The 14,199-nt window shown below is 45.1% G+C and overlaps 1 protein-coding gene across 10 annotated transcripts in view; it reads left to right on the forward strand.

The window, feature by feature from the left end:
* Positions 1–14,199, forward strand: part of STK17B (serine/threonine kinase 17b) — a 73,993-nt gene that overhangs the window by 13,870 nt on the left and 45,924 nt on the right. For all 10 annotated transcript variants that reach the window (XM_033946831.1, XM_033946826.1, XM_033946823.1 and 7 more), the window contains one exon: positions 13,505–13,649. In XM_033946831.1, coding sequence (XP_033802722.1) covers positions 13,505–13,649 — 145 coding nt within the window. The remainder of the gene's footprint in view (positions 1–13,504; positions 13,650–14,199) is intronic.

Here is a 14,199-nt window from a genome sequence, read left to right on the forward strand (position 1 = left end):
AGTCTTTTGACAGCCGAACTGTTGAGATTCCTGGTATATTTGGATTTACTCACCTAAGGTGTGATCAACATGGATATTAGTCCTTCTTTGGTATTGCGACCTAGCTTTTGAAAATTCTTGGCTGACGTGTAAGGGTTTTGCGAAGCAGGTTGTTTCTTCTCTTATCCAGGCGATACATACGTCTTCACCTGTGGCTTATGCTTCCTTTTGGAGGTTTTTCCTTTCTTGGGTACTTATCAACATTTGCACCCTTTCAGAGTTCTCTGTTTTATATTCTTTCTTTTTTGGCACAAGCGTATTGCCAAGGGCTTAGCGTTCTATTCACTTCAGGTTCAAGTGGCAATCTTAGCTTGTTACAAGGGCTAGATATCTTGCTCTTCGCTTACTTCTCAGCTTTATGTAGTTCAGTTCCAAAAATGAGTACGTATATTCGTACACTTCTTAAGAAGCCCCGTCCGGAGTACAGTCATCAGGTACTTCTTCGAAGTTTACAGAAGGCTTCTCCTTGTCTTTTGAGACTCTAAGAACATAAGAAGTTGCCTCCACTGGGTCAGACCAGAGGTCCATCATGCCCAGCGGTCCGCTCCCGGGGCGGCTCTTCAGGTCAATGACCTGTGAAGTGGTTCCTGACCATTTCTATAACCTACCTCTACTTCTATCTGTACCCCTCAATCTCCCTATCTAAACCTTCCTTGAACCCCTGTAACCTCTGGCCTAATACAACCTCCGGAAGCGCGTTCCTGTGTCAACCACCCTCTGGGTAAAAAAGAACTTCCTAACATTTGTTCTAAACCTGTCCCCTCTCAATTTCTCAGAGTGACCCCTTGTACTTGTGGTTCCCCACAGTCTGAAGAATCTGTCCCTGTCTACCTTCTCTATGTCCTTCAGGATTTTGAAGGTTTCTGTCATGTCTCCTCTAAGTCTCCGCTTTTCCAGGGAGAACAGCCCCAGCATTTTCAACCTGTCAGCGTATGAAAAGTTTTCCATACCTTTTATCAGTTTAGTCGCTCTTCTCTGGACCCCCTCAAGTACTGCCATGTCCTTCTTGAGGTACGGCGACCAGTACTGGACACAGTACTCAAGATGTGAGCGCACCATTGCACGATACAGCGGCATGAAGACTTCCTTCGTCCTGGTTGTGATACCCTTTTTAATGATACCCAACATTCTGTTCGCTTTCTTTGAGGCTGTCGCACACTGTGCTGATGCTTTCAATGTTGTGTCCACCATCACCCCCAGGTCCCTTTCAAGGTTGCTCACCCCTACCAATGATCCCCCCCATTCTGTAGCTGAACATCGGGTTCTTTTTCCCTACATGCATGACCTTGCATTTCTCTATGTTAAAACTCATTTGCCATTTTTTTGCCCACTCTTCCAGTCTCGTTAGGTCCCTTTGCAGGTCTTCACAGTCTTCTGTGGTTCTAACTCTGCTGCAGAGTTTGGTGTCATCAGCAAATTTAATAACCTCACATTTCGTCCCTGTCTCCAGGTCGTTAATAAATATATTGAACAGGAGGGGTCCCAGCACCGACCCCTGTGGAACTCCGCTCGTGACCCATTGCCAGTCTGAGTAATGGCCTTTACTCCAACCCTCTATTTCCTGCCTGCCAGTCACTGTTTGATCCATCGGTGGACATCCCCCTGCACCCCGTGGCTCCACAGCTTCTTAAGCAGTCGTTCGTGAGGTACCTTGTCGAAGGCTTTTTGGAAGTCAAGGTAAATGATGTCTATGGATTCCCCTTTATCCATCTGGCTGTTTATTCCCTCAAAGAAGTACAGCAAGTTCGTGAGGCACGACCTTCCCTTGCAGAAGCCGTGCTGGCTCGCCTTCAGTTGTCCATTGTTTTCTGTGTTCGCAGATTGTGTCCTTAACTAGTGCTTCCATCATCTTTCCCGGAACCGAGGTCAAGCTCACCAGCCTGTTGTTTCCCGGGTCACCCCTTGATCCCTTCTTAAAGATGGGCGTGACATTTGCTATTTTCCAGTCCTCTGGGATCTCCCCAGTTTTTAAGGATAGGTTACATATTTGGCGAAGTGTTTCCGCTATTTCGTTTCTCAGTTCTTTTAGTACCCTTGGGGGATGCTGTCCGGACCTGGTGATTTGTCGCTCTTCAGTCTTTGCTTACCTCTAGTTTGACCAGCTTTTCATCATGGTCTCCGTTTATGATCTCCTTGGGTTCTGGGATGTTGGCTATGATGTTGCAAACGGTGTTTCTTGTGGCCGTGGCTTCAGCTCGGCGGTTTTCTGAGTTGTACGGCGGGGATTTTTATTTCTGATTTACAAATTTTGGGGTGTCGGTTCGGCCAGTACTGCAATTTCTTTCTAAAGTGGTGTCATCCTTTCTTTTAAGCCGCTCTCACTTTTCCTTCCTGGGAGGAGACAAAGCGAGGTGAGCTTTTCTTCACGGCATTTTTTAAAAAGAAGTGCTTAGCATTCTCCGAGATCTAGGTTTCTAATGACTTTTAGTTGTTTAGATCACCTTTTTGTACTCTTCAAGGGATGTCTCAAATGTATGGTGGTGTCCAAAGCCTCCATCGTTCGAAGGGTCCAGGAGGACATTCTTTACGCTTGCTTGATAGCAGGGAAGCGGTTGGCAGAAGAACTTCATGCCCATTCGGCCAGAGCGGTGGTGGCTACTTGGACTCAGTCTAGAGGTTTTTTCCTTGGTGGAGTTTGATCATGCGGCTACTTGGTCTCCTGAGAATACTTTATCTCAGCATTACTGGTTGGATATGAGGGCGCATGTGAAGGCTGCGTTTAGTGCTTTGGTTGTTGCGGAGGTGGCGTTTGCTTCCCACCCATATTGAGGATTTCTTTGCTACATCCCATTGGTCTCTGGATTCATCTGCTGCTGTTGCTAAGAAAGGAAAAATTATGTTCTTACCTGTTAATTTTCTTTCCTTAGATGCAGCAGATGAATCCAGAGCCCCACCCCTTTTTTGGATATTGACTGTTGTTTTTTTTCTTTTGCAACTTTCGAAGTCGGTTATTATTGATAGTGTATTCTGTATTATTACCTTTTGAAATTTGTTATGGGAAAGGAATTTTTTACATGCTAAGCATATTGATGGTTACTGATGCTTGGGCAAGGAGCAATACTGAAGATGCAGGAGGTGTGCCAGCCAATAGGATCACCTGTTAATCAGTTTCTCTATCTCCACCTGCTGGTAGAGGTGTGCTATCCCATTGGTCTCTGGATTCATCTGCTGCGTCTAAAGCAGTGTTTTTCAACCGCTGTTCCGCGGCACACTAGTGTGCCGCGAGATGTTGCCTGGTGTGCCGTACGGTGCAGACACTGATTAGGCCTCAGGCCAGGTCCCGCACGCGCACCCATGAGACTCCCCCGGTCCCTGCTGCTGTTCAGTTTCGATCTTCTGCTCTGACGCAACCGGAAACAGGAAGTTGCAGCAGAGCAGAAGATTGAACACTGAGCAGCCGTGCGTGCGCGTCGCTGAAAAACAAAACCTACAAACTAAGGTGAGGCGAAGGGAGAGAGCTGGCTAAACAGTTGGATCGATTGGGCAGGCGAGTGGTGGCTGCGGGGACCGTGCGATCGCTCGTGTTCCCGGCTCAAATTGGAAGGAGGGAGTGAAAGGGAAAAGGATTCTGGGCCAAGGGGATGAAGACGGAAAGAAAAACCCACAGCAGGAAAGAAAGGGACGGACAGGCAGGTGAGCCAGATGCTAGAAGCATAGGGGGGGGGGGGAAGAAAGAGGGAAAAAAGCTAGATGGGGTTGAAAAGAAGAGACACACTGGTATGGAAGAGGAAGATAGGGGAAATCTGGACACAGGAAGGTAACAGAAAGAGGGGAAATTATGTGCATGGGGCATAGGGACAGAGACATAAAGGGGAAATGCCATGGGGATGGTATATGGACACAGGGGGGGGGCAATGACAGATACATAGGGGAGATATTAGAAATGGAGAAAATAGGAGCACAGAAGCGAGATGGTTTGTGGGGATGGGACAGGGACCGAGCTCGCAGGCTCCAGTGGCTTGCACAAATTACATTGTAACGTGCCATGAAAATAAGAGGGAGGAAGGTAGATAGATAAGCCACGTGAGAGGAGCTGAAGGGTAGTAGAAAGGAACAGATGGTAAAGGAGGGAGGGAAGGGTGGTGGTGGAAAGGAATAGGACAGACATTGAAGGAGGGTGGAGAGGAACAGACCCCGAAGGGAAATGTGGAAGACAGAGTGGGAAGAAGACAGATGCCAGACTATGGGGGAGCGGAGGGAAGAAGATGGGTGCTAGACCAATTGGGGGGGGGGTGAAGGGAGAGGCACAGTAACAGCAAATGGAAGACGTAGAGAGAAGACACACAGTGGATGGAAGGAATTGAATGAGAAGATGTGGAAAGCAGAAACCAGACAACAAAGGTAGAAAAAAAAAATTATATTTATTTATTTATTTTTTGCTTTAGGATAAAATAGTATATTAGTTGTGTTGATAAAAATTTATAAACAAAGCCCTGCCAGCTGAACATCTCTTTCTCTAGTTCAGCAGCAGGAACTTTGATTTATAAGAAAGGAATAAGCTAAATATTAACAGTACTAAGGCTTATATGGATGCAGCGGGGACGGTGACGGGGCGGTGAAAGGGATGGCGGTGATGGTGACGGGGCGGTGAAGGGAACGGCTGTTGACGAAGAGCTACGTGTGTGTCTTTCTTCGATTCCAGCCAGAATATCAGCTTTGTGTTCAGCCAAACAGGCCCAGGTTTCGCACTGAATAAAGTATTTTATAATTTTTCACTATTCTGTTTACTTAACATTTCATAATAAAGTAATTATAAAATACTTTCTTTGTGTTTATTTGATTCCTATTCAAGAGAATTACTTTATACAGTGGTGCCTCACACAACGAACTTAATTGGTTCCAGGAGCAAGTTTGTTATGTGAAACGTTCGTTATGTGAAACGCGTTTTCCCATAGGAATACATGTAAAAAAAAATAATTCGTTCTGCAGCATAAAATATGCTAAGATGACATAAAAAAGATAAATTTTTTGTTATTATTTTTATTTAGATACATCTAAAAACATACATCTCCCTGTCCTTTTACTTCCACTATCTTCCTATCCCATCTCTATTCCCTTTTGTCCCTCTCCCCATGATCAATCATCTCACCACCTCTCTCTGCCCTCACCCTCAGGGTTCAAGATTGCTTCCACTCTTTTTCCTGTTGTTCTCTCTGCCTGTCACCCTATGATTTAGCATCCCTTCTGCCCTTGTCCAATATTTCCCCTTCTCTCCCTCCCTCTCATCCCCTGCTCCAACATGTGCTTTCAGCGGCCTTCTCCCCCCTTAAGCGTCTTTTCTTCTCCACTCCACCTTTCCTCCCTCCCTGCCTCCACCTTTGTGGCGCTTTTGCACCCGACCGACAACAGAACAGGCCCGGTCGGACAAATCTCCCTGTCCTGTAGCCGCGAATCTAAATTACCTTCTTACAGCAGCTGGATTATTGAAGCTGCTGTAAGAGGTAATTTAGATTCGCGGCTACAGGGCAGGGAGGTTTGTCGGCCGGGCCTGTTGTCGGTCGATCAGGGGACCTGACCAGCTGTGCACATTCTTCGAGGCGGACCGCCCCCTCCCCCCTCTTTCGTTCGCCATTGCCTTCTTCCTACTCGTAGACACTTCTCAATTCTTATAAAGCAAAAAAGTATTTGGCTATTAGTACTTAGCTTTTATCCGGGGCCCAGGGCAACTGATGACTGTATATGATGATAAATACAATCAACACTCGGCTATGATTAAACGCTCAACGGAGCGTCTCCGTTTCGCTCTAACTGTAGGTTCCTCGAGAGATGAAGTCTTCCTGATGTCAGCGCTGACGTCGGAGGAAGGGAGGGCTTTGCTTAAGCCCTCCCTCCGACGTCAGCGCTGACATCGGGAAGATTTCCGTTCGGCTGTGGGCTGCGACAGGGCAGGTAAGGAGAAGGAACCCCGGAAGGATGCAGCTCGGGCGACTTCGTTGTGTGAAACGAAGTCCGTTGTACGAATCACGACATAAAGTACGTTGTGCGCAGCGTTCGCTGTGCGAGGCGTCCGTTATGCGAGGCACCACTGTATATAGTCAATATAGGCACAGAGTTAATTTTTTTTAACATTTTCTAATGGTGGTGTGCCTCGTGATTTTTTTCATGAAACAAGTGTGCCTTTGCCCAAAAAAGGTTGAAAAACACTGGTCTAAAGGAAAGAAAATTAACAGGTAAGAACATAATTTTTCCTTTTTTAATCTAACCACCAGGAATGGAGTCCTCATGTTCCAATGACATGAATTCATACCAAGTTTGTGCCGATTGGGCACCTGAAGAGCGCCCTTGTGCTGCATGTTCCACTGCGCATGCTGGGGAGGCTGGAACCTCGGGTTCAGCCTTTGACCACCTTATTAATGTTCCCAAACTACTGTTGAGATGGATAGAGGATGATTTTACACTCTTGGAGTCTCATGTTGCAGCACCAGTGCCTAATAAAGGTTATCCCAGGACAAGCAGGCAGCCTATTCTCACATATGGGTGACGTCACCGGAGCCCGGATGCGGAAGCCTCGCAAGTAGACTTGCTTGAAGAAACTAGATGTTTCGAGTTGACCGCACCGTGCATGCGCGAGTGCCTTCCCACCCAGTATAGGGTGCGTCTCCTCGGTTCTCAGTTTTCCACCAAGCCGAGAAGTCCGTCTTTGACTCTCTGCGTTAACTTTTCACTTCGTGCCTTCTTTACACCGCGGTTTGTTTGTTTTTTCTTCACGAATTGCTGTTCGTATATTCTTTCTTTTATTTTCAGTTAAAAAAAAATTTTTTTTTAGTTCTTCTGTTCGGCTGCTGGGGCAGGCTACTCGGCCGCAGCCTCTGCAGCGGCTGTTTTTCCTTCTATGTCCCGGCCAGCGACAGGATTTAAGAAGTGTAGCCAGTGTCAACGTTAGATTTCTCTCACAGACCCTCACACTTGGTGCCTCAAGTGCCTTGGGCCTCAACATCATCCGAAGTCGTGCAAACGCTGTGCTACCCTTCAACCTCGAGCCCTTAAACGTTGTCAACTTTCGGTGGAGAAGCTCTTCCAGATGGATTTGTCCACATCTTCGACATCGAAGCCCACTTCGGTCTCACCTTCGACCGAGGGCCCTCCTGCCTCCACCACTTCGACATCGAGCCTCATCAGACCTTCTTCGTTTGCAGCAGCTATTTCTTCGATGACGTCTGTTACATCTTCCCCTGTTTCCTCAGGTCAGATAGCTCAGTAGACAGTTCCACCGGTTGTGCTTAATGTGCCTAAGACTTCTAAGTTGAAGCACATTTCTACTGCCTCTGTGGAACACGTGACTCCTTTTGCTAGACTTCACCTCAGAATTCCTCAGTGGACCCTGGCTTCTCAATGGACGCAGGTTTGCGACCCTCTTTCTCAACACATAAGTCACTCCTTCTTTGAAGCAGTCTCTCTGTTGGTGGATGCTCTCTTCCAATCTCTCCAGAGGCTTGCTGTTTCAAACGCCCCCTCATCAGAAGGTCCTCATGACAGATTCTTTGACCTACGCTTGGGGCGCTCATCTCGATGGTCTCCATACACACTGGACCAGTACGGATCGTCAATGTCGCATCAATCTGTTGGAACTCAGAGCGATTTTCAAGGCTCAACGCTTTTCAACATCTTTTTCACGACCAAGTAGTTCTCATTTGGATGGACAACCAAGTCGCCATGTATTATGTCAACAAACAGGGAGGGACGGGATCTGCCTCCTTTTGCCAAGAATCTCTGAAGGTTTGGGACTGGGAATTTCATCTCAACCAATCCAGTGTTCTTTCCAAAGCCTCATTCTCATCCTGGAGAAGTAGCTTTCCATACTCTGGACTGTAAACGTGCTTTGGCCTTCTATTTGGAACACACCAAATCACACAGAACTGCTCCTCAACTTTTTGTCTACTTCGATCCAAATAAGTTGGGACATCCTATCTCTAAGCGTACCATCTCCAACTGGATGGCTGCTTGTATCTCATTCTGCTATGCCCAGGCTGGATTACCCCTACACAGAGTCACAGCCCATAAAGTCAGAGCAATGGCAGCTTCAGTAGCTTTTCTCAGATCTACACCTATTGAGGAAATTTGCAAGCCTGCTACTTGGTCCTCGGTTCATACTTTCACTTCTCACTATTGTCTGAATGTAATGTAATGTAATTTATTTCTTATACACCGCTACATCCGTTAGGTTCTAAGTGGTTTACAGAAAATATACATTAAGATTAGAAATAAGAAAGGTACTTGAAAAATTCCCTTGTTTTCTCCAGACGGGATGGACAATTTTGCCAAACAGTATTACAAAATTTATTCTCATAAATTGCCAACACTCCCACCATCCCATTCTGGTTAGCTTGGAGGTCACCCATATGTGAGAATAGGCTGTCTGTTTGTCCTGGGATAAAGCACAGTTACTTACCGTAACAGGTGTTATCCAGGGACAGCAGGCAGCTATTCTTAAGACCCTCAATCCTCCCCGGGTTGGCTTCTTAGCTGGCTTATCTTAACTGGGGACCGTGCACATACGTCGGGCGGGAGAGCACTCGCGCATGCGCGGTGCAGCCTAACTAGAACTTTCTAAGTTCTTAGAGTGCAATCACTCTAAAATTGTCCATACCTGGCTCCATCGGTGCCGTCACCCATCAGTTAAGAATATCTGCCTGCTGTCCCTGAATAACACCTGTTATGGTAAGTAACTGTGCTAAATTGACTTATTTAAACCGTATAGAAATGTGTAAATCTAGAAAGTTTCCCTACAACCCTTAAGGCTGGAGTTGGAATAAATTTGTAGTCCTGAGAACAGAGCAGGGAAGTGTTAAGTGGTACAAAGTTGTTGTTCCCATTAGTCATCTGCATGGTAATAGAAAAGAGAAGTAGAAATTAAATTGCAGAACAAAAACAGTGGTGGAAGGGAGGAAGGAAATGCAACAGTAATTGTTTGGCATTATACAGACAATGGAAGGAGATGGATGAAAACAGTGACTCTCTAAGACTGAATAATTTATTTGGGACTTTAAGCCTGCCTTTCTAAATGATGCTTAATATGAAGACACTGGATCACCAGCTTTATTAGCATTTTTGTATTTTCAAGGTTGCCAGTTCACGCTGTGGGTGTTTTTCTCCCGGGATCCTCTGCAGCTACTAGGCAATTTCAAATGTGTTTTGCCTGGTTTACCTTTATTCCCTTGTTCAGGGATGCCAGATCCCTAGGCCAATGGTGTAAGTGGTCAGGCAGGCCTGCATATGTCAACCACATGGCTTGGTGCCCGGAGACTTGACACTGTTCTGCTTGAAAGAACTAGCAGCCATGCACAGCCGCTGGTTCTTTTTGCTCCCTCTTGCGACAGACTGTTTCCAACTTCAGAAACTGTCTTGGGGGGGGGGGGGCAAGCTGTATTTCAGGTTCCCTGCACAGAGGCATTGGGACCATGGAATAGTGGGCATGTTAGAACATGTCCCTTCTCGTACAATTCCTCTGGATGCTGAACTTGAGGGATTTTGTATCCTCTCTATCCTCGGCTGCAGGGCTAATAAAACGTGTTCCCTCCCCTCTGGGCTATCTGCCTGGTAGCTTCCTGTCATGCTCAGTTTGTACATGTAGCCTCACTGCATGGGTGAAATTAGTCTCTTCTGCGCGTGATTTATTTTTCAATTCCTAGTCTTTGATTTGTTTCGCGGGTTTGCCCAAATGCTGCAGATCAACTCTGTGGGAGTGATCCTATGGCGGGAGATAAGACATTTTAAATTTTGTCTGCTTCTGGAGGGTGCTCTGTAAGCTTAAACTGCAGTAAGCCTTCTAGACAACCTGCAGATTTTATCGGGTCTCCGGGATTGGGAGCCATCTCGCCCCGGGTTCGTCCGCAAAGGGGTAGAGCGCAGGCTGCGGTTCCATAGAGGTATACCAGGATCGGAACCGGACTACGTGTCTTCCTTAATTTCCCTGCAGGTTCCTAGTGGTCGTGATCTGATGTGACAGGGAAGGTGATGCGGTCAGAAAACCTGAAAAATCCTGTTTATTCAGCTCCTGAGGTACTGATCCCCTTGCTTGTACTGTGTATTGCAGACTGCCATAGGCTTTCATTGCAGCACATGTCTCGGTGGTGCCTGTGTGTCCCTGAGTTTGGCGATTTTGGGGGGTGCTGAAATTGGGGTTATAAGAACATAAGAATTGCCACTGCTGGGTCAGACCAGTGGTCCATCATGCCTAGCAGTCCGCTTATGCAGCGACCCCTATGTCAAAGACCAGCCAGACCAGACCAGCCCTACCTGTGTACGTTCCAGTTCAGCAGGAACCCGTCCAACTTTGTTTTGAATCCCTGGAGGGTGTTCTCTCTAGAGAATGACACGAGGACAAATTTTTCCCCACTGGTGATGCTCTTCCAGTCCGAGTATTGTCCATTTACCCCCACTCTCTGTTTCCTATCCGCCAGCCAGTTTTTAATCCACATGAGTGTTTCACCCTCTATTCCATGGCTCGCAATTTTCCAAAGTAGCCGTTCATGCGGAATCTTGTCGAACACCTTCTGAAAATCCAGATATACAATGTCGACCGGGTCACCCTTGTCAATCCGCCTGTTTACTCCTTCGAAGTGCAGCAAGTTCGTCAAGCAAGATCTTCCTTTGCTGAAGCTATGCTGGCTGGTCCTCATCAGATTGTGTCTGTCAAGGTGATCAATGATGCGGTCCTTTATCAGTGCCTCTACCATCTTTCCCTGTACCGAGGTCAGACTTACTGGTCTGTAGTTTCCCGGATCTCCCTTCAAACCTTCTTTGAAGATTGGCGTAAAATACACCACCTTCGAGTCTTCTGGAATCTATCCTGATTTGATCGACAGATTGGCTGTTAGTTGAAGCAGTTCATCTATAGTCCCTTTCAGTTCCTTGATAAACCTCAGATAGATGACATCCGGTTCTGGGGATTTATTGCTCTTAAGCATATCAATCTGCCTATATACCTCTTCTTTTTTTTTTTCCAATTCGTTATTCATTTTTTTTAAAAATTACAATAAGTGTAACAGTATTTATAGCATTTAAAATTCAAATACAACACTTAATATTCTGTTAAACATTATAGCAGACTTTATCCCCTCTCCCCCATAATCAATTACACTCTTAAAATTCCAGAAAACCTATCATTCTTATATACCTTATTTAATGTTCAAATCAATAAAAATCCCTTCCCTCCCCTCCCCCCATCCTGGATATGTATTTTTAAGGGAAAAAGAGAAAAAAGAAATATTCAATCATTACAATATTTTGTTAATGGCTCCCAAATCTCCTGAAATTTTCTAAAATTCCCCTGCTGTGTGGCTATTATCTTCTCCATTTTATAAATATGACATAATCCTGCATACCACTGACTGTCAACCCTGTCAGTTTCCCGTCTTCATTTCCAGCATATAGCCTGTCGGGTTCCAGTATGTTGTGTATATCCTCTTCGGTAAATACAGACGTAAAAAAATGTGTTCAGTTTGTCGGCGATGGCTTTGTCTTTCTTTAGCACTCCCTTTATTCCATGGTCATCCAACGGTCCCACCGCTTTCTTCGCAGGTCGTTTCCCCTTAATATATCGAAAGAAAGGCTTGAAGCTTTTCGCCTCCTTGGCTATTTTTCCCTCGTGAGTCTCTTTTGGCCCCTTTTACCGCCTTATGGCACCTGCTTTGATGCTGCTTGTGCTTTTTCAAGTTTTTGTGCGTTTTTGACTTTTTCCATTTCTTAAACAAAGTCGTCTTGTCTCTGCTCACTTCCTTCATTGCTACAGTGAGCCACGCCAGTTCTTTGTTCTTTTTCCTCTTGGATCCCTTGTTGATATGCGGTATATATAGATTTTGCGCCTTGGTGACTGTGTCCTTAAAAAGGGACCATGCATGATCTAGCGTTTTAACAGTGCTTATCCTCTTCTTAATCTTCTTCCCCACCATGAGTCTCATCCCTTTGTAATTCCCTTTTCAGAAGTTCAGTGCTGTGGCCGTTGTTCTGGATTGATGTTTTGCCCCTGCATCCAGGTCGAAGCCGATCATATTGTGATCACTGGTTCCCAGCGTCCCCTCTACTTCTACACCTTGGGTGGTTTCCCTGCATGCCCTGGACCCCTCCCCCCAACCCCTTACCTATGAAATTGCCATTTTTCCAGGTTTCCTGTGTGTTTCCTGGGCAGTTTTAGGTCAAAATCGACACCTGCGGTGGCCATCTTGGATTTTCTTTAAATTTTTCAAAAGTTTATTTTTTGGGACTTAGAAGCTTCGTTTTTGCTTCAAACTTCACAGATGGCCTCCTCAGGACAGGATGGCATGGATTCATGCTGTAAATGTGGCAGATGGCTAGCGGATTTGCAGCCATGTATCACGTGCACCGTGGGCCTTGAGAGGTGTGACAGGCTGAGACATTCTTGGATTTTAGGTGAAATCTCAGGTGTGGAAAGGCAGATCTTGTAATCATCAGCATATAGGTGATTCTGGAAGCCGTGGTAGAAGAGGGAAGTACTTAAACAGAGCCCTGGGGTATGCTAACTGCTAGCAGGATACCTCCTTTTTCCTATTGACCATATGTAACTCCCTATGTAACTTATCAACCTGGTCACTTTAAGATCACCACGTATTATACCCAAGTCCTGCTCCTCTTTCGTGCAGGTAGTAGGTTAGTAGCCACGACAGTTTGGTTCAGGATTAGAGTTTGGTTCATAGGCCTCAGTTTCATAAAAGGTGGCACACCAGGGACACTCCTACAGAATTCTTGGGTTGATGGTCATGAAGTGAAGTTTTGACTTCAGATTTCGATTTGGTGGTGATTAGGAAACCCTGAACATAATTATTTTTGGTTGTCCTAGTTCTGAAATAGGATACTGAAAAGCTGAAGGTAGCACTAACCTTCCTAGAAGGGGAGTGAAGTCAAATTAGATCTCCCTGTTAATTCCATGTGCTGCCAGAGAGACATAACATAATATAATTTTATATATATACCCGCAATACACCTTGACGTTTGATGCAGTTAACAGGGATAAGATAGAGGATCATACATAAGAGGAGAGGGCACAATGACAAATAACATAGGAGTGTAAATAACAAAAGATCATGGCAGGTCAGAGTCGAATACAATACGAGTGAGGCGATAAATGAAGAACTCAAGAAATAGATTGGATCTTGGGACAAATTCAGATATGGTAAGAGATGAATGAGTTCGTACATAGAGCCTTCCTTTGTTTTGATGAGAATGAGAGACATACAAAGAGTGTACATAATGCACTTGTCTGGAATGGTCTGGCAAGACTCAAAGGAATTGGTACAGGTAAGTTCAAATTTCACATTAGCTTCAGTTCATTCCTTTTAGTTTGTTTGCATTAATGTAGGTTATTATTTTAATGACCAAGTTGTTGCGGGCAGTTTAAAAAATTTAAATCATTTGTAGAATGTACTTTCTTTGTATGCCCTTTAGCGTCTTGACCCTTGTACGATTTTATTTGATAGTAGTATATAAATTTATACTTTTCCTGTTTCAGTGCTGCAGGAGGAGAGATTTTTAACCTGTGTGTGGGTGACCAAGATGAAACAATTGCAGAAAAAGATGTTATCAGACTTATTTATCAAATCCTCGAAGGTGTATTCTATCTACATCGAAATAATATTGTGCATCTTGATTTGAAGGTAATTTAGTCTGCTTATCTGATGAATAAATTATACTGCATTGAAATATGTTAACAAAAACAGCCTCACTGCATCAGACCAATGGTCCATCTAGCCCCATAGCTTCATGGCCAATCCAGATCACAGCTACTTGGCAAAAACCCAGATGATAGCAACATTTCATGCTACCATTCCATGGCAAGCAGTAGCTTCCCCCATGTCTGTTTCAATATCAGACTATTAACTTTACCTTCAGGAACTTGTCCAAACCTTTTATAAAACCAACTACACTTCTCCCTCTGTATTCGTGGTTTTGATTATTCGCGGTTTTTAGCTTGCTGGCTCTTCCTCCCCAAATTACGTCAGCTTGCATAGAGAAATCGCTGATTCCCAGCATTTACAGAGAAAATCGCTGATCCCCAGCACTTTCTTCACCGTGTTTTGCTTCTCCTTAAGGAACAGGCCAGATCTCCCACCATGTTATTCGCAGTTTCACCATATTCACGATGGTTTTTAATAGAAAACAGCGAATAACATATGAAAAAGTTATTCGCGGGTCTTTTATCACAGC

This window comes from Geotrypetes seraphini, chromosome 5 (assembly GCF_902459505.1).
Source record: "Geotrypetes seraphini chromosome 5, aGeoSer1.1, whole genome shotgun sequence".
In the NCBI taxonomy this organism is placed as follows: domain Eukaryota; kingdom Metazoa; phylum Chordata; class Amphibia; order Gymnophiona; family Dermophiidae; genus Geotrypetes; species Geotrypetes seraphini.